A 21,719-nucleotide genomic window follows, 5' to 3' on the forward strand; every position below is an offset into this window, starting at 1 on the left:
AGGGGAGGGAGGAGGGAAGGTTGTTACTCAAGTCAATAGATAAGCTATATTTCAGAGTAACAAAGTTGACATTTAATCCAGTTCTGAACATTAGAAAAATTTCAGCTGTTAGACAGACTTCTATAGGTTATAAAGTCCTAATAAAGGGAGTATGATAAGGCATGGTTTAAATACAACCTCTCCTAGAGAACAAAAAATAGCTACCAAACAAAGCAAGTTCTTATGTTAGATGTTAAATTGTACAGATACTGAACCCAAAATTCATATAAAGTATTTATTTTGAAGAATGAAATTTACACACTAGTAAGAGGKACAAATAAAAGAATTAAATAACTCCATATGCTATACTTCATTAAACATGTAATTAAAAAACCACCAAATTTAGTAAATAGAAGTTCAAATCCTATGTGTATTTCCTGCAGTATAAAACTCCCTTCCTCCAAAAAACTTATAAATAAAATACTAGTGCTATACAGATTTCCCATATACCCTAAATATATATTTGAAGTATTTCATTTCCATATTAAGTAAGAAATTAGTTTTGTCATAAGTAAACTCTTCTCCTACAGTTAAAAATCTGTATTATTTGTAGTATTTTCAAGCTAACATTAGTCTCTTAGAACTACATTTTTTCTACATTGATTGCCTTCCTATAGCAAAGGTATCCTATTAGGGGTAATGATTTACATAAAAATTTTGCATCACAAATAGGTATTTCTGAAATGTAAGGTGATGTACCTACTATCATACACAGCATCCAGTGACTGGCACAGCTATTAAAAATAAATAAGATCACGTAAAGTAGGAGGTCTACTGATACATGTTATTTATAGCAGTATATTTTTTGTAGCATGCTAAGACTGCTTTTATACTGTATCAGTGCATGTAGGTTGCCTTTAGTTAGAATTAGTAATTCTAATACTTTTGCAATCCAGTGATAAAAGCAAATATACCATGTTGACTCCTAAGAATTTTTACCTCCGTCCTCTTCCAGAATCTTAAAAGGTTACACAAACCATAAATAGCTAGTGCTTTTGTTCTTGACTGCTTTGTCCTTGCACCAAATGAATTTTTCTTCTATGGAATGCAAAACACTAAAACTGTTGTAACTAGATTGATCTGTTCCTAATAGACTTTATTAATAAACAGTGTACCCTTTTATGGGGTCATACTTTCTAAAATGTCATATCATTGCAAAACTAACTTAAAAGCTAGAAAGCAAACATAAATATTTGAAATAGTAAGTTAACTAGTATGCATTATATACACTATAACAAGGAGGAAAAACACTTTTAGTGAAGGATGGCTGACATGCAGTAACAGGAGCTAACTGAAAAGCTAGTATTTAACAAGAAAGATGATTAAATTGTCTAATTTTCCACCAACCACTAAACATCTTTCACTTAAGAACAAATTTTATAGTTTAATCTTTAGTAATGTACGAGAAAAACACCAAAACATCTCCATAAACATAATAAAATCATTTCCTATTTTTAATTTAGGTGTACAGTTTAACACACTTGAAAGGAAAACTGCAATCATTTTAAAGCAATCTTTTGATACTGGTTTACAGCACAAACTGGTTGATAATGTATCCCTTTCAGCAGATGAATTTTTTTCACCCTTGAAGTTGCATATGCACAGGCGAAAGATTTATAGCTTTAGTATTTTTAAGGCATTTTCAGCTCCCTCATCTATAAAAGCACTTCGAAACATCAGACGTAAGAGTCAAAGACACTCGCTCTTTTTATTTTCTCCTAATTCGCATGGAACTAATTCTCAGCAAAACTAGACGATCAGTATCATTTCAAAATAATTCAAAAAACATCCTGTAACATTGTAATGTAATGAAGATTATCTTATCCATAACAGCATGTGCTCAGTATACCACATAAAACAAGGGAGTGCATGCACATACTCACGCATACAGAGATAAAGAGCATCATTTTCATTTAGCTTTTAAAAACAGTTTTTATAGGCTATCCACACTGACAAAATCTTTTAGCTTTTAAAGAGGTTCTAGTGAACATATAAAAACACTGATAATCAAAGTTCTGTATTTCTGATACACAGCAATTGTTATGTTTCTGAAACCCTTTAATCTAGAATAAAGGATACCCTATACATGGATGGTATATGCAAACATGAAATGAAACCACAGTTCTTAAAATAGAAAAGTAATAGTTAACCTGCAAGAACTGCTGTCTGATTCATTTTCTTCTTCACTTGCTCTATCATCTGCTTCTTGTCTGTCAAACCAACGTGCACCTCCACAGTCTTCTGCTGAAAATTCAAATGTAGGGACTTCTGAGGTGGATGCCATTGGCCAAGGAGGTGAATTCTGGAAATCTTGTTGGCTGGACCTTCTGTAACCAACTGATGTTAAAGGTAGGTTACCTGGATCTATAAACTTTGTGCCACCAGTTGTTACATTTTGTCCTCTGTTCCAAAAGTCTCCCTGGTTGTTATCAACTGCAGAAACAGGAGCTGATGCGTGATGACCAAACCACCGCCATCTGATTTTTAAAATCTGCTTCACGTCAAACTCTTTACGAGAACTAGACATCCTTAGTGAAAACAAGTGATCGTCTAGGCAACAGGGTAAGAAGCAGCGCACATAAAAAGATTTGTGCACCCAACCAAGACAAGAGAAACACACGCTCTCCCTGTCTGTGGCAAACAAATTTTCTAGGGGAAAAGGAGAGGAGAAAGGGAGAACTGCATTCACACAGAAAAGACTTCTTTAAAGCTATGTCATTTGAATAAAAACAAACGGCAGAGGATGATGAAAAATCTTGAGACGAAAACAAGGTGAAACAATCACCTCAACCAGGAAAAATGCTAATCAGTTTATCCTAAAAGGGTTCAGGGCTGTTTCTACTGCTCTCTTCTCACCATTAGCTTTCAAAAACACCATACAGTATTCATTAAAGCCCTTTCAAGGGCTGACTACCACCCCCTTTTCTTAAACAACAAATGACAGAGAACGTAATTCCTGTACAGCATCTCAGAATCCCTGCTTCTTATTCTGTTAACTCTTGCTCTACACAGAGGAAAACAGATTGCACAAAAAGCAAATGAAATTCTTTCTACACTGCTAGAGAATAATTTACAGAGGAGACTGAAACCAATCCAAAGATCACTGATTGTACTGAGGGGACACTGAACTGGAAATTATTTTTTCCATTAACAGGACATGCATTTAAAAAAAAAAAAAAAAAAAAAAAAGCCTGGAAGGCTCAAGGGACTAGTAATGGGTTATACAGTCTTTCATCCTGATGTGCTTTTATTCAAATCTAGGTCTGCAGTAACTGAAAAATTCAAACAGTGGTTGCTGAGAGGTCTATCTGAAATGAGCTAGTGGTTTCCATTCATTTATACATCACTAAAAGCATAAGCAACAAAAGTTAACTGGTCACTATCCAAAATATCCCTTAAAAAAAGGGGGGCAACAAAAGACCTTTGCTTCTTTCTCATAATCTGGAATTAGCTGTTGCAGATCAAGTTAAAGATATTGTGATGGAACAGAATAGAAAAAAGTATGTATTTTGGGGTCAGAATTCCCTCTAGATATGCAGTTTATCTAATTAGAATTAGATGCATTAGAACATCCAGTAAGTCTTTACCTGAATGAGGAAGAGAGTCAAAAGGAAAAAATACACAACAACCAATTTATATTTCCTATTTAAAAAATAGACTATTTCCTCTATGACATATGAAGCTAGTAAGGACTAAATTGCTGAGATCCATTCCAATCAAATGGAAATAGTAGCAATGATTTTAGAAGAACAATAAGGAGACCTTGAATTTATCAGCTCTTGAGAACCAGACCTACATTTTCAACTTTCACAGTTCAATCAGTCTGTTCAACTCTCTAGGATAGAAATGCAGTAACTTTATAAAAGTGCCTCATTTCTACCTACACGTTCCATCAAAAGTGAAAGCTACTCTCTCTCATGTGAATGTTACGAGCTACGAACCATGCTTCTGTGATATTGTAGTTAGGATATGGTAATGTTTCTTATAATGGGCTATGTGAAGAGTCCATACGAAATTTAAGAAGAGCTGAACTTTACCACCCAAAAAGCAACTGCTCAGTTTCACGGCAGGAGTAAATCATACTGTTTTCTTAGGAACTAAAATGCTGAAAAGGCCACCTTTACCTAGAAAAGCTCACCTGCCATTGCTCAGGACAGTTATTTACAGAAGTGCTTCTCATACATGCTAACAAAGATCATTTATATAGAAGTGGTATTCCAGTCAGTTGTTCTCTATGAAGAGATTTTAGATTTCAGAATTTGCATCTTCCTGGCTTCCTGGTCTATCAAAAACCTTAAAGGATGGCCTTTGAAGAATATCCAGAACACAAAGATATTTGAAAAGTGAAAGGATTAAGTAGGGATGTATACAAAGTTGTCACCATCTTTACTGGGGATTTCATCATGCATGGAAATAACTTAAGAAGGATAATGATTTAATGCATGTTAATGCATGGATGTTTAACTGAAAAAATATGAAAGCCAGTCCCTACTCATCTTGAGCATATTTAACTACCTAATTTTCAGAAAGTCTAACTGCTGCACTGAAAAGCAGAAGTAGTAACGAAATAACTTTTTTTAATTATTTATCCTCTCATTACATTTTGTGTAGCTGTCTGGTATTCTTCAAAGGTGAATGAGGCAGGACAAGAAATCATGTTTTGTATTTGTTAACATTCACCACAGCAGCAGTATTTTAATTACCTGTTCACTGTAGCCTTGAAAAATAAGTTTTAAATATTTTTACTTCTGTTGGTATGCTAAATCCACTATACTCCATGGTTGACCTAGATCTTGTTTCTTATATAACGGAATCATTTGAAATTCAAATTGTCCTTGTACAAATCTACTAACACAATGGCAGATTTGCTAGTTCTAGTGCTTTTTCAGCACTTCCTCATGACTTAGGGGAAATTCAACGTATTTACTGCTTTTTCTGCTGCAAAGCTATAGGATCAATCAGCAATTAGACAACAAACTGCTGTAGTTCTCAAAATACAGAAGTATTTTTTTATTTTCTCTCATCTTTCTAAATTATACAAACTCAGACTCCTCCACAGTCTCCCACATTACAGTTCTAATGCAAAATTTTGAGTAGACTGCATTCTAAAATAGTTCAGTTTCATAATTTAAAAACAAAGTTCATATTACAAATGACAAGATGAGACAAATGCCACAATTCTTCAGTTTATATTGACAACATTGCTCAGAAATAATTGAGGACCTCTTCGTGTTCTGGACAATCTTTATTATTCTGAATAGCGTGACACATTTTCAAGCTCCCCCTGCTGGGAGTAACAGACTTTTGGGGAGATTTCAAATGGTGAATTATTTAGGACCCCTGCTTACTAGAACTACTCAGACCTCATCTTTGGTGTCTCTTCTGCCAATGGGTGCTCCCAGACCCAAATATTCACATCAATAAAGAAATTTAAGTCTTTTCAATGCATGTACACATTTCTGAGAAAGCTCCTATAAAAAGTAAATTGGAAGGTGCTGTCCACCTCAATGAAAATGTGTAGGGTAGAACCCAGCACAAACAGGCTTTAAAGTTTCTAAAATATTTTTCTATTTACTAAAGAATAGGTACACTGATCTGGAGCAGAGCAAAGAAACCTTATGCACATTTTCTCTGACATTTGCCATGTTGCAGCTGAACAACCATTTACTATGTTATAATGAGTCATAACAACATTTTAAACATATGTACACTGTCCTCTTTATGAGTGTAACGTTCTTTAAGCTTACTGTGAAGACAGTATTGAAAACTCTGGCTTTAACTGAATGCTTGATTGATATTCTTTCATGGTACACCTGACCATTTAAGTATATACCTTCTCTCATATGAGTAGCACCACAAAATAATAAATTCCCACAGACACTTGGCACTAGGGGACAGTTTGCCGATTTCTGCCTTCTGAACAAATGGAAAATATTTAAATCCATACTGTCTGTTAAATTTGCAGTAATGCAGATAGTTAACGCCAAGAACAGGATATAACAGCTTTATACATTGCTGATTTCAAGTTCTTCAGAACAGTTTATTAACACAGAAATATAAAAAGTGTTTTTCTCTACTAGCCAAGAAATTTACTACACAGATTCTTACATATAATCTGTTTATTCATACACATGTAAAAGGAAGGTTGCAGTGCAGCATAACAGTTAAAATTTAGGCAACATTTTTATTCGTATGATACTTCTGTTGCATAAATTGAGGGTAGATACATTTTAAATAAGGCCGTATATTAAGTGCATTACCAGAAAACATGAAAAAATCTTTAAATAAGCAGGCCTAAACTCTTTATTCAATATGACTTTATTTAATATGACTTTCAGTAGGAAATCATTAAGTTTCAAAATATATCTACTGAAGATATAGAAGCATTTGTAAGATTTGAATCTCAACATCACTTTTCATGGTAACTTTTTTTTTCCTGACATTGCCATGTTTTAGCTTTAAAAAGCTGTACTATCTAAATCAGGGCAACTCAAATATAACATTTTTAAAGTAATAATTTTGTCAAATAAATTAAAAAATTATCCATTTTTAATAGGGGCATAAAAGCTCAGCTAGTTCTTGGATGACGATAATGATCATTTTAGGTGCCAATTAAGAACGAAAGTGTCAAAATAATTAGATATAGTTCTTGTATTGACTGAAAGAGTTGTTTCTCTTCTGAAAAAAACACTAACATTTGCATTTAAATATGAAAAGATACATTTTAGACATACACCAACTCATTAAAGTGCAATGAGGTAATGTACTACTGCCAGTGTTTACATACCCTGGATACCTATTCTAAAACGTAAGAAAGGTTAAACGACTGCAAGTTTTGTTGAACGATCAAATGCATACTGCACTATTAAAATGTCCATATATTTTACAGATTTTAAAAAAGGAATTTAACTCAAATATTAATTTAAAACATTAAAATAACTGTCCAAAGAAAACTAATACAGATAAAACTCCACATGCGCAATCCTGCTTATATCTATGTTTATGATACCAAAAAAAAAGGTCCACCAAACAAACCTTTTTTCTTCCCTATTCCTATGGTCCAGCTCAAGAATCACAAAGATAGCTATGTTCACGCTCTAGGATCTTATGAAACAGTACTCATATCCTATGCAGAAGTTTTTTTGTTAAAAGGAGGTGGTGGTGGTGGGGAAACCACTTGTGGTTCATGTTTGTGAAGAGTCCCTTGTAGCATGAACAGTGTAATTCATCCAAGACAAGAAGGGAAAAACAAGTACAGTTACTAACCATACATATTTAAACTTACTGTTCTGACTGGAGAAAATAAGCTGCTGCCAAATTAGGGGGACTGTATCACGACTTTTTGTGACTTGGCACTGCACATTCCCCTTCGGAAGGTGAGTTGTATGTTGAGAAACACTGACTTCAGAGCACTCAGCTCGGAGAAGACACGCAGAGCAACAGTCTGGTTTGATCTTATTTTATTCAGATAAGAAAACAAAAGCTTTTATGGACAACAAATTCCATATATAGCAGAAGACTATACTGCCATTCCTGATTTTTTTTAGCTTAGGCATCACAGCTGCTCACACAGAGAACAGAAGTCATGTTCTAGGACATTTATGTTTCTTTAACATTAAATATACCCCAGTGATACCCAATCATTATCATGAAATGTATAATCTACATGTAAAATTGTAAATCAGAGCCATTCTTGACTAAACAGTGCACTAAGTCCCCTGAAACTGAATATTCACATTCAAAAAAATCTTTGATTCAAGTCCATCAGATCAGCTGTGTTTTTCAGTTAAAATTCAGTTATAACATCAAATGCACAATCTTGTGACATGCCAATCCAAAAGAATTAAAAGATAATTTTTTCTGCACCAAAAGGCTCTGATAGCCACACAAAATGCAAGCAACTCATACATGCCAGGAATACCAGCACTGCCAATTCTAACAAAAAGAGGGTGAAGTGCATCAGTCTAGAGATAGTTGCAGTCCAGCACAAATCATCTCCTCTAAAAATTTCACTGTTAGGGAAGGATGATAACCAAAATACTGTTCCATGGTAATTTAAAGAGGTCCTACCAGAAGTAAAGCCATTATTTAGAACTAGTTCTAGGATGGTATTGCCTAACTAAGCAACAAAAGGACATATACCACACTTTAAAGAACCGTGGCAACTTCAATCAAAACAACATAGAGATAATTTCCTATTACCAATATAATACAAACAAGGCCTACGTCAGCTTTGTGTAAAGAACAGTCCAATTTGCAGGCAAACTGAAAAAGGTATTCTGACATTTTTCTAGCAGTTTTATTTCACCGTATCTTCAGTTTTCCTCAAAAAGTCACAAAAGAATAAATCAAGAATAAGTTAATACTAGTATCCTTGTCAATAATAGAATCAATACTTGTTTGGTGATGCTACCTACAGGTTAACTCACCGTTCTGCATTACGTACCAAATGGAGAATTATAGATTATGATATACTAAAAGAACAGTGAAGAAGTAAATTTGCAGGTGCTCAGGTAATACGAAATAGCTCTCCATGCTTGAATATGCAAGCTTCTAAGAGAGCTATATAGAGGCTTGTAGGCAAACAGCTTAAACTGAATATAAATGTCAAGGTGTGCAAAGCAATAGCTACTGAACCAAACTATTCAACATATAGATGTTTTAAATCAATGATTTAACACCAAAAGATACCTCAAAAGACTCATCATACATCTCTCAAAAAGGATCTCTGCTTAATCAGCAGCTTCAGTTAACAAAAAGAAACTCCCACACATAAGACTTTAGGCTGCCCAAAGGATAATATACGATACATAATAAAATATGATATATTCATATAAAACTAGTGTGATCTCATCTGGAATCCTCTGTGTACTATTGATCATTGTAGCTTAAGAATAGTATTTAAAAATAGAAGGTTCAGAGCAAGGCAACATGAATGATCAAAGTTAAAAACAAAGAATCACCACCCTGAAAGAAAGAATGTTTATGAGAATCATTTTATTATCTCTCATAGGTATGAAAAGAGCTATTATTTAATCTTAAGAATTAGTGCTGTATCTACACAAGATACGCAATTATGGCATTTTAGGAACCCTACTGTGCACTATGTCACAGATATCAAACAAAAACTCTCAGAAAAATCCTTGCAATTTAAAAAAAATCGATTTTACCACTATATTAAAATGCATACATTTAAAAAGGGGATCAATCTCTCATATAAAAAAGCCTCTTTATTTTATCATTATCTAATTCTACTAATTCTCTTAAGCACTCTGAATTCACTTTTCCAGTGTAGCTAGAGGCAGATGGAGACCAATGAAGTGCTGATTGATCCATTAGTAAGGAAGCAAATGGAAAATCAAGTATTTAATTAACCCTCATCTCCCTATCCCATGGACCTCAAACTATTTCCCTTAGGTCGCTTCCCCACACTGACTTTCCCGAGATAGCTGCCATGCCAAGAAAAGACTCTTAAAAAAAGAAAACAAAACAAAACAAAAAAACCCTGCACTTACGTATTATGAATAAAACATACCCTATCAACCAAGCATATTAATTCTGCCTGCACACTCCCATAAATAAAGTGTCTTTAAACCACCCCTTAAGAGGAAAGGCTGGATAGAATTAAATCATTTTAGTAGCTGAAAGATGAGGTAGATTAAAAAAATATTAACCATTTTGATCTATTACCACTTTGTGTTTATCAACCCTACAAGTACAAAGTATAAGCGCCAAATACGGTAACTGAAAGTACAGGAGAAGAACTCGGTGCACGGGTTCTATGGCACTGAATGGAAATGTTGCTCTATAGGAGAATATTCTCCCCACCCCACTGTTGAATTATGCATTTCTTTCAACTTTTATACATGAAAATAGAGGTAATGAATGCCTTAGTTTTTAAATACTTTAAAACTGTTTTGTTAGAACATTACCAAAGGGATATGGTACTACACATATTCTTCATCCCTCCAATACAGTATGTGATTTTCTATGCCAACGCTAAATATGTATCATTTATCCTAATTTACAAGTATGTGCAAAATAGCAGCTCACCAGTTAAGCTTTAGTCAAATTGCATAAAGAGCAAGAGTCATTACTGAACATAGATGAAGAAATGACCATGCAAGAAATGCCACAAGAATAAATTACCTCCATTCCTTCCAAAATACAAAATTTTTTTTTTACAAAAATATACATTTATAATCTAAGTTCTCTATTTTTAAAAAGAGCATTTAAGCGTGCAGTAATTCCAATTAAGGACTAGTGTGATGAATCTACATCAATCTCCAAAAAAATCTTTTGTTGTAATTAGACACACTAGAAGCTGACAGGTATGTTACTAGCAAGTACTAGCATGGAGACTGCAAAACCTTACTCTTTGATGTTATTTCTCCACAAAAAGTGACATTTATCACAGTAACTTTCAAACTTAAAGTTAAGCGCTGAAATGAAAAATCAGTACCAGACAGCAGTGTTCATAATCAAATAGTCCCAAAGATTTTTAAATTGGATCATACATGTTTTTTTTTTATGAAAACACCATAACAAAATGCTTCACAACACTCATTTAATTACCAGCATAATATCTTGACAAAAAGCTTTTCATGTTACAATAGGCATCACATAGTTGTAAAAGCAACATGATTAAATTAGAGACGATAATTAAAGGTTTCTGTTATTTTTACCCAGGATTTGGCTCAAGGAAATATTGCTTTGGTGGAGAAACATACAGAGCAAATCACAGTACAATTATTCTCTTATCTCTAAAACAGAACTAGTTCTCTGCTTTGAGTCATTACTGTGTAAAATAATATGCATCTGAGGCACACAAGGCAAAACATCCTGTATTTGGATTCTATTAAATCTCAGGTAAAGTCATGTATCAAGTCACCACATATTCCTAAGCATAATCAGTGATCCTTCATAGAATCACATGAAGATATATTTGAAGAAGGGCAATGGCACTTAATTTCCCTGGCAATAATTCCTTATTCTGGTTTGTACCCCCTCTCGTATTTTTTATCAAATGACTAGAAAGCAAATCCTATAAATAAATATAAGTGAAGAGAAATAGTTACAATCACCGAGCAGTGTTCATTAAACATACTTTTACTTGACTCAACATCAGTTAGTAACTGCGAGTTGCAGAACTAAGACTTTTCTTAGATTCTCCATTCTGTCTTGGCAGTTTCACACCAAAACAATCTCCCATTTCCCACCTTCCTTTATTCTACAATCTACTCTAACAATAACTCCAGTTTTCTCGTACTCCTCATCTCACATTTCTCCCTACACACTATCCACATGCACAAGCCCCACTGCTAAGTGTCAGACAGGCAGGACAAGTAAATCCTGTGGCCTACTCAGATTCAGCAGAGATGCTGATCAGTTCAGACATCAGGTAACGTAGTAACCAAATACTTACCTGCTTTTTCTATCTAACCTGATATTTTCAAGCTTAAGCACAGCTCCATTTTCTTATTTTGTTTGAATCTGACCAATGGATTCAAAGTTATTAGGGAAGGACTGATAATGCAAAGGACAAATCTAGCTCCTTCCTATCTTTTGCTTTTGGGTATGCACAACAGCTTTAGCCCAAGTAGCTGTATATTACCAAAGCCAGGATTCAGGAAAAAAAAAAGAAAAAAAAAGAAAAAAAAGGAATAGTAGTCAAATCAGAGTATCTGACTGACAGTCTTCAAACACAGCTTTGACCTCACACCCTCCCACAATTGTATACAACTGGAATGATCTTGAGAAAGAAGGCAGTAATCTCGACCACCTATTAAATCTCTACATCATTAAAGCACTTGCCAAGTTAAAAATTCAGGTATTCTAAGAAGCATACTGACCCATCACCTCTGCTACCTCATTCTTGTTTTTACAAGATTCCGAAAGCATTTTCTATTCTCCACTGGGAGTGAGATAACGGCAATATACCTGAACTGCCAGGGGGAACACGGGACACAGATCTGAACCGTAGGAGTACAAGAATTGTTGCTTTCCTAGAGGAATGAGGTCCACTACAAAGGCAGCATGCTCAAAAAAAGAGAAAACCCTTGAAGCAGCTGGTTAAGCCATCAGAAGGAAAAAGCATAATTAAGAAAAAGCTTTTATTATTTGCTTACCAGATGGTTTTTCTCCATCTACTAAGCCTAAGTCTTAAGGGAAAAGTAAAACTCAGATACTGTACCTACGGAATTTGGCTCTCTAAGTTTGCAACTGTTTGTCCATTTATCCTTCCCATTAGCCCAAATTTATAAAAATGCCTACCTTGCTTTCAGTATTCATAAAAACTATTCTTACATCCATTCAGCTGTAAATTCTCTAAAAACAATATTTGAACTTAGACTAAGTAATAATTTCAGTAAAAGTATGATTATTCTTTGGTCAAAAAGCCAGTTCAATTCTTACGCAATAGAACAGCTGGAATCTATATTTGTTTTAAAAAAATCCATCAAAAAATAAGAACAGGTAAAAAATAGTGAAGTTTTGTTACTTATCGCTTGATCTTCCCACATTTTAAGCTCATAGATTAATTTTAGTTAACTATTTTTATTTGCTTAGAGACTATTTCCGAACTTAAAATGCAAGATTTTTGGTGAAAAGCTTGCCAAGCCTCATCAAGTTATAACATCATTAAATGTTCTACTTTCTTAATGTTTTAATTATAGTTTGAATGCACAAGCTTGTGATTACATTTACATCCAAAAATGCAGTGTCCCTTACCGCATGTAAAAAAGTGAGATTTAAACTTTTATTTCGTATCTGGCAATGACCAACTGATTATTTAAGTAAATATTCAAAAGCAGGTACTTTTAGCATATTAATATTTAGAATATATTTTAAAAATATCTACCAGACAAATGCATATTAGAATACACTTTACTTATACTGATACAATGAATAATCAGCGTAGAACGTTTTATTTATCTGAAACAGCAACTGTTAGGCTAATAGCTTATTTTTGCGAAAGATGACATAAAATATCAACTCTGATAACAAATAAAAACTTGCTTGCAAAAAACCCAATTACCAAGGCTGACAAAAAACCTGTATCTTCCTGTGACCTTCTTTCATTTCTTCTCCTCACAACATACAAACTACATGTAAATGTAGCCTTAATTGGGTAATTCAGTCATATTACTATCTGCATTCTCTATAGCTCAGGTTAGCAATCCTCTCTGGACTTGATTCTTGTCTTATTATACGTTACGAATATGTACCACATTACCTAGTCAGGTATTGCAAATATTTCAACTGTTCTTAGTTTCATTTTGACAAGTTCATTTGGCTTTGAAATTGAGGGTACAATAAGCATAAAAATGGTGCACACTTTTTTAAAAATAATGAATGATACCGTTTCCACCAAAATAAATTTGTACTGAATAGGTTATGTTATCTTCATCATCCTGCCTGCATAGCATGTATTAGAATGTTAATAGTATTTTCTCTTCACTTCACATCATAGCAGGGGAAGGGAGGGAGGGAGCAGAGAGGAAACCAAAGATATATCAGAAAAAAAAAAACCAACAGAATTTAAAAAATAATCTCATAGAGGCTTCAGGTAACGAAGCCCTCTCCTTACTTCTATTTTGAATAGAGCTATGATTACAAAATAGCATACTTAAATTTCATTTTGAGAGAAGGATGGTTAAAAAAAAAAAGAAAGCTCTGAATATGGGTTTTTCTTTTTCTGTTTCTGCCCTTCATTGCTCTTTATGAATAATGTATACATAAAATAGATTCAAGAGTGACAGAAAAAAACAGAAGTTTTTAAAAAGTGAAAAAGCTTATAGTACAACAGGCTGCAAGCAAATCTTCCTATTCAAAGTCAATACTTAAAAAGGATGTGTAAATACTTCCTGCAACTGAGAATGTGGCTGTGGCTAAGTAACATTGAACATTAAAGTGTTACAAAGCCATAAGCAGATTATAGTACAATACCCTTTATTTATTCTGAAAATTGTATGAAACATATGGAAGGAAGAACAGGAAATAGATTTTTTCTATTTAAATTCAGCTTTTAAAATATATTTCCTATGAAAAATAAATTCATTCTGTGAAATGCTGGCCATTGGGAGACCAGAACCATGATCATAATTCTGTGCTTTGTGATTACTGTATTCTGAATGGGGTGTCTGATATCCATCCCTCTCAGCCCCCAAATCTCAGTTCCGATTAGAATTTGCACCTTTAAGAAGGGAGACTAATACTGGAGGTACTAATCTGAGAGTATCCGAGAATAGTATCAGTTTTCTCTGAAATGCTGTATTAATAGCAACTAAACACTATAACCTTTTGAAAAGCTAAACACAAGATAAACCAAAAAAACAGTTCAACTTAGCAATTTTAAGTCTTCAGATGACTAAAATGTCTCATTCTTAAACCCTTTCTGCTCTATTTGTATCCTACTAGTTTCCCTAAAGTTATTACTTCTCATTTTGATGTTGTCTTTTCCAATGGTACTGGCATAATTGGCTTTGCCAACGTCAGAATGGCTGTATCAAGGGAGACCAAAAGTCCATCCAGCTGAACAGGAAGCATTCAGCTGCAATCCGTAGGAAGTATTTAAGGAAAGATTATCAGAAATGGGACGGAAACTGTGAAGCTGTACACAGAACTCTATTAATAATTTAGACTTTCATTATTTTTAGACAAAAGCACATCTCCTTCCCACTTCTCCCAATAAAATGCAGCAAGTGTAGCCATGAGAAACATGTTAACATTTTCCAGATATTTTAAAGAGGCTAAAAAGGTTGTAATTACGCAAAACACTTGCACAAGATGTGGTGTTTTGAAACTGTAACAGATGTTATTTCTTAGGAAATAAATAGCTTTTTAAGTATAAATAGGTGAGCACTTAGAACATAACTAAGACATCCAGAACAACTTATACATACTTTCAAGGGGAAAAAAAACATGAACCACTGAATGCATAATATAAGACCATAGGAGTTTTCACAGAATAAAAGTAGAATGCTTATTTAAATGGCAATTTCTTGAAGTGTAAAGCACTGCAAATTTCAAGCAAGTTGGAAAAGAATTCATGTTTTCAGTAAAAATAAATACAAAGTATATTGACTACTTTCACAGGCGTATCAGCTAAGGCAGTGGAACAAGTCTATCCAGACTTACTTTACATGGGAAAAGAGAAAACCAAAACTCTATCTTGAACTTCATTGTTTACAAAAAAGATCTTGTGCAAATTTATAAAGAGTTTTCCATGAATTCTGAAAATCTGATGGACGTTCTTGGAAAAGTCCATGTTACTGATCACAAATTCTTCTATAATGTAAATCCTGGTGTCATGGAAGACATCAGGACTTCAGCAGCAGTAGCACTTACGGTTGCATGAAAGGGTAAGTAATTGCCAAAACATCCCCTTTTAAGGGATATCATTGAACTCAATTCCTCTCTCAACTTTACAGAAATCTGTCTTCTTGAAAAATGCCACTATAGTTCATAAGGTGTAGGCTAAGTCTAAAAATTCTGGAACCCTGGAGGGGGTTTACTGTTTTAGTAAGTAAACCTACTGTATTTTGGGACAGCTGGCTGCAAGATATTGAAAACAGAATTCCTCTGTTCTGTTCTCATAATCATTTCTGGGAACCTAAAAAGTCTCAACTATTTTTAAAGCTCTGAAAAATTTCAGTGCCATCTATAGTGGAAGATGCCAACAAACAGATTAACAAATATATTAACAAATACATAAAAAATAGACTCACCTGTGGAAAATGAAAAAGAGGAAACCAATAAAATAAGAAAAAAAATGGAAGGGAGTTTGGTCCTTTGATTTTTGTCTGTTATTTGTTCCAATGACATTACTCCTCTGAAGTGGATCACTGGCAAGTCAGGAGACTTGCCTTAATCCCAGATTAATCCCCAGGAATGTTTAAGGAGTAGGTGCCAAGATAATCAGTAATGCCAAGGTATATGCCCAGAAATTAAATAAAGCCTACTAGTTTCCAGAAAATACGGCAGCCAAGGAGGAGTGGTTTCCCCAATTGCTTAATGTGATACATATGCTTTATAATGTGTTTTACAATTATCTTTTCTGATTTTCCTTGCTGCTCATTAAAGGTTGTCCACAAAAGGCTTCTAAACAGGCACGGGAGAGGATAAATAAATAATAATAATAAAGTACTTTTGTAGTCAGAGCTGAATCTTCAGGCATTTTAAAGAAGACAGATTGATGTGTGTTTGAAACTGTTTCATTTTCGTGTTCTTTACAACTCTATGCTTTTAATTTACCAGACCTGAATAAAGTCAGAGGAAGACATCAAGCCATGTGCAGGTGCCTCCTAATCTCTGCGCATTAAATTTGCAGCAACAGGCAACAAAGGCATCATTCAGCTTTGCAACACTAAGAGTTTTGATACTGATGATGACACCACAGAACGAGAGACAGGTTCTTGTTCGAGTGCTACATGAGCCCACACTGAAGGAAAACACACAGCATACTGATATAACACCAAATACTCTCCTGCCATTGGTGGTGTTGATTGCCATAGCTAGTACCAGTGGTTTGACTACCACTTACATGACAATGTCCATAGAACTTTGGCAATCACAAACTTGGGACAAGTTTCTTAAGTGTCTTAAGAGCATTTTCTTTGGGATTTGGAGAAATAGGAGTGCGAAAGTGCTATTTTAATACATGTTTCAAAGTACAATAGACTTAAGAATGAATTTCATTTAGCTCAGATACTTGCTACTTACCCTATACTAACTAAAACCACGATAGCTATTTCTGGTGCACCAACAGGATAGAAATGAACATTTGAAACAAGTTATAATTAATCCATACATAAGAAAATATTATTCCAGCCCAAAAACCTGAAATTTCCCCAGCTGCTTAACAAGGAGCAACACAAAGAAGTGAGTGAATGTCTGGGCTGGTGATTACATTCTTGAGAAGGGACAGAGAATGGCAATGGACTCAAACTGAAAACTTCCCGAACTCCTGATGTCCTTACTCACATGTGTGATGGCCATACGTGGATATACCCAAGGCAAAACAAGACTTTGTAATAACTACATCCATATCTTTCAAGCATCTTTCACTACACTTAACTAACATTGTCTTGAGAGCTGCATGGACTTCTAGGCTAGAATTGTTCCAGCAGAGAGGCATAGAAGACTTTGTATTTGATGCTCAATGCTCACTCTAGGCTAAAGGTATTGGAAACAATGTTATTCCAGCATACAGAACTACAACAAGTCTTTCTGGGGCTGGAAGGCTAGGTGGCCAAAGGTTACAGTTTCCCAAACTACAATATACTGTGACAGAAGGTTTATCAAGAATCAGATAAAGAGACAAACACACAGCAGAACAAATCAAGCCATCTACTGTTAAAGATGTTCATGTATATGGTATATTGCTAGTAATGTGAAAGATGATAAAACAGACAATAAGGAGGACATTCTCTCTTCTGTACTAGTATCTCAACATGAATGAAATCCAGACAATAGAAAGATACACTGTTATTTTCTGAATGCTTCTTTATCTACATTCCCAAAGTGGAAATCTCATAGTCAAGAAAGCAAGTTTTTTTTCATTTTAGTACAAGCTAGTATCGCTAAATTAACTGGTTCACCTTTCTCACCCACATCACTATTTTTGCAGCACTATTTTACTTTGCAGACACTCCAGAGTGTCTGCTGGAGTCTTGCAGATATTCATGTCTTCAACATTCTTTTATGCCTTTGCTTTGTAAAGGTGTCACAGCTATTTCTTTTGAAAATGACTTTAGCTTAGAAGAATCTTACTACTTTCCGGTTAAAAAAATAAAACTGAAGTCTCTCAATATTACTGGAGTAATGAGATTTGGTGGGCTTTTATTGTCAGCATTTCTGTAAGGCAACATTCTCTCTTAAAGATTTAGGGTGAATATTTCTCGTTTTCGTATACTGATTAAAAGAGTCTAAGTTAGAGGTGTCTCACACATTTTGAAAAGATAAAAATCAAAATTTAGAGCAATACAGACAATCCCCTATAAAAGCATGGTTTGATAAAGAGCAGAAGCAGAGAAATTACACAAAATGTTTCTAAACACCAGAATCTGTCCACAAATACAAAGTCAATTGCTGCTCGTGTACTCATCAGAAGGAAGTCCTCACAAAATTTACAACACACACACACAAAAAAAGAAATTTCACATGGAATTTGGAAAAGCCCATAGCTTTGTTGGTTAAAATCATGTTCCTTACAGCATTTTTATGTTAGAATTGAACAAGTATAATAGTTACCTACAACACCACAATGACCTCTAGGTTTTCATAGAATTATGGAGCTCCATTTGTCGTCTTCTTTCCAAAGTTATGAGGTAGGTAGGAAAATCTGCAGACAGATTAAAAAACAGTACAAATGAACAAGAACAAGCAGTTGAAACAAATCTTGAAAGATGACTGACTACTTGGTTCAGATACAAATTTCTTCTGTTTGTCTTGTGATTCCTAAACTTTCTGATAGAAAGGACATAAAAGCAGGCCACTGTGGAACTGTCACCTCAGTCCCCTTCACAACTTTAAATCACATATATCATGACAAAGATCCCCAAAAAGGAGGGGAGATGAGTAAGAAATTTGAATATGTAGTTTCAAATAACACTGGGCTGCAAGAAAGGAATCAACTTTCATTTTTATTTATTTTTAATATCCTTAGCACATTCTCGCTCCTATGTTTGGCTAGCTGTAATATCATGAAGGAAATAGCAGCAGAGCATTAAAGAGCAACAAAGAGTAGTTTTGCCAAATGAAGTGCTTAACCTGAAAACTGTTTTCAGAGAGTAACATTTACTGCATCAACAAATACAGTCAAGTATCACAACTAAATATACTTCAATAAAAGGAGAAGCCACAACCACTAAATGTAAAAAGTCACAAACACCACAGTTACAGTGGTTGTCAATCCTTTTAAATTTGCCGGCCACTAAAAACTTTCCAGACAAAAGACTTCTACTCAGAGAATCCAGCCTGCTGAGATAATGTGTGTCCTTCCTTGTGACAGTTTACAGGCCTTTCACAAATACTCCAAGGTACCCATACATACTAAAACTTAAAATATTTTACATTTATATATACGTATTTTAGTAGTTTTGCAGTTTCACAAATTGTCTATAATTACTTTCAGTAGAAAGAAAACAGACCCTTGCAAGACACGTGAATGCATAATGTGACATCCAATATTTGAGCCTTGAGGCTTGATCTACTACTACCTGCAAGAACCTTCTATTTGTCTGACTATCACCTCATTCATGCATCTGGAGCACACAACCTCATAACTCTTATATCACTATGTTTCCTAGGGCCATACAACCAATTAATAAACATACAGATCAGCCGTTACTTCACTGGCAATTTCAAATAATAGTTTAACAGTGAGTTTGTTCTCATGAAAGAAAGCAAATGTTGGATAATTATGTTTATAGTTAATGCATTCTTGTACTTTACATGATTGTACAATAAAAGGCAATTTAATTGATAGATGGGGAGACAAATTTCTTAAGCGTTTTGTAAAGGAGATACAAGATCACATTGTTGTTTCTAAAACGTTGCAGAATTCTTCATATTACGTCCATTTAAGTAATTTTTCTTATTGCATAATAAAAGATGATGTGGTACTGACTTACACCAATGAAAATGTAGAAGACTTGCACAATCAAAGGACAATTTTTTGAAAAACACTTGACAGAAAAGTCCACAGAGTTGGAACAGGTATATCACTGTGAAATGCCACTGTTACTGGCAGTTTGTAAATACTGTGTGACTATAACAGTTTAATGCTAGCATATTTCATCTTCATGCACATTCTTTCTTATTGTTAAATGAACACTTACTGCATTTCTATGAAACACAAGGTTTTAAAATTTGCTGCCATGGACTGGCTGACATGACATGACATGACATGACATGCTGGCTTTGGTAGCAGATTTGCTCATTTATTGTATCAGAGGACATGTTTGGGAGACGATTCCATGAAGCTGAAGCAAGGTGAAGGAAAATACTATTATACTCAGATTAGGACTGTTATTGTTTTGGTTCTGTCCTGCTTTGTCATCCCTTAATACTGTTCAGCAAGTAGAAAAAAGGAAAAGCAAAAGATAAGAGCACAATCTCCACTATCAGGAATACACCCATGAAATTCAAAAACATAGCCTTTTTTTTTAAATCTTAGTCCACATACTGACAAACGTGACATGACATCTTAGTCATTTGTAAATTCTCCAGCAAAAATACCACAATGAGAAAGGTCCAGAAATTGCTTCTGGCAAAATTAATCAACTGTTCATGAAAACACATCTTATAACTTTTATATATATATATATATATAAAAAAGGACCCATTGTTTTAATGGGTTTGTCTACATACAAAAGCTACATCAATGTAATAATGAGTTCCCATTTGTAATCCTAGCCATGCTAGTAAGAAAGAGTGCATGGTAATTTTTATTTGAAAATAAGAACAAAATTTCAGTTTAGTTTAATTCACTTCATACTGAAGTTTTACACAAAAATAAACAAACAAAAAATCTCCCTTTTATTATTCTGACATCACTGCCTTAAAACTGACATAACTGCTAAAACACCCAGGTAATGAGCCACAGATGGCTTGACTTCAGCTGGACCGCTAAGCCACATAATTGTTCACACAGCTAAATGAGCACGATTTCAAAGTCAAAAGCCGCAAAATGATAACAAAAAAGAGGAACCAATAATACATATGAACAGCAGTTCTTGATGTTCACCATTAGCATTTCTTCTCTCTTGTGTTACGTTACTCCCTATTTTGGTGACCTGGTCGTTTGTTTGTTTGTTTTTTGAAAAGCAACTTTTCAAGGTATTTCCTACGATGGCCGGGAAGGTTACCGGACAAACATAGAGGCAAGTACCTGAAAGCCTACTGTGTTAAGTGCACTTTTACCAGGTCTTCGCTCTGCGTCAGCGCTCAGACACGGGGGCCACCCGGCGCGGAGGGACGCGCTCCTCGGCGGTCTCCATGCGCGCCTCCGTTCCGGCCTGCGGGACAGACCCCCGCCCCGGATCCCACCACGGCCGCTCGCTCGGGCCCCCGCTCCCCCCGGGCGAGCGCTGCCGAGCCCTCCCCGCCCCCGCGCAGGCTGCCGCCGCGGCGGGGCGCGGGCCCCGCGCCGCCTCTCACACGCGTGGCCCCCCCGCGGCGGCGGTTGCCGCTCCTTCCCCCGCCCCGGGCGCCCCTTGCAGAGGGAGGGCGGCAGCCCGCCCCCTCGCTTCCTCCTCCCCCTCTCCGCCACCTCCCAGCAGCCCCAGACCCCTTCCCCTCGCTGCCGAGCCCCTACCGCCCTTCTCTCACCTCTCCGGGCCCGGGACGGGGGCCGAGCCTGGCAGGGGGAAGGAAAATCACCAGGGAGGCCCCGACCCTCCCCCTCCTTCCTCTCCCCTGCCCTCCCGCCCCGCCCCAGCGGCGGCCGGCACTCGCGCCTCGCCGGGGAAGGCTGCGGCCGCTGGGCGACCCCCTCCCCGCCGCTCCCGGCTCCCCCAGGGCCCCGTTCCCGGCGCGCTCGGGCGGCTCCAGCCCCACAGCCAGCCGCGCGCGGGGCGGGGCGGGGCGGGAGGCGGGGCCCCAAGGGCAGGGGGCGGGGCGCCTTGGCCACGCCCCCCCGCCCTGCCGAGCCGCCGCGCCGGGGGCGGGAGGCGCGC

The 21,719-nt window shown here is 36.0% G+C and overlaps 1 protein-coding gene across 13 annotated transcripts in view; it reads right to left on the reverse strand.

Moving 5' to 3' along the window:
• KLHL5 (kelch like family member 5) overlaps positions 1 to 21,608 on the reverse strand; it is a 59,239-nt gene extending 37,631 nt beyond the window's left edge. For 4 of the 13 annotated variants that reach the window (XM_085322816.1, XM_085322815.1, XM_085322814.1 and 1 more), the window contains exons 1-3: positions 21,373 to 21,608; positions 20,933 to 21,059; positions 18,292 to 18,382 (exon numbers count right to left, since the gene is read on the reverse strand). Coding sequence is in view for 6 of the 13 variants with exons in the window: in XM_085322805.1 (XP_085178931.1) it covers positions 2,190 to 2,566 (377 nt within the window). In the remaining 7 variants the exon portion in view is untranslated. Of the gene's footprint in view, positions 1 to 2,189; positions 2,759 to 18,291; positions 18,383 to 20,932; positions 21,113 to 21,372 lie in introns of those variants that run through there. The other 9 variants (XM_085322818.1, XM_085322817.1, XM_085322813.1 and 6 more) reach the window with 6 other exon arrangements.
• Positions 21,609 to 21,719: the final 111 nt, after the last annotated feature.

Source organism: Rhea americana, unplaced genomic scaffold (assembly GCF_003343005.1).
Source record: "Rhea americana isolate MKP2758 unplaced genomic scaffold, rheAme1 scaffold_8, whole genome shotgun sequence".
In the NCBI taxonomy this organism is placed as follows: domain Eukaryota; kingdom Metazoa; phylum Chordata; class Aves; order Rheiformes; family Rheidae; genus Rhea; species Rhea americana.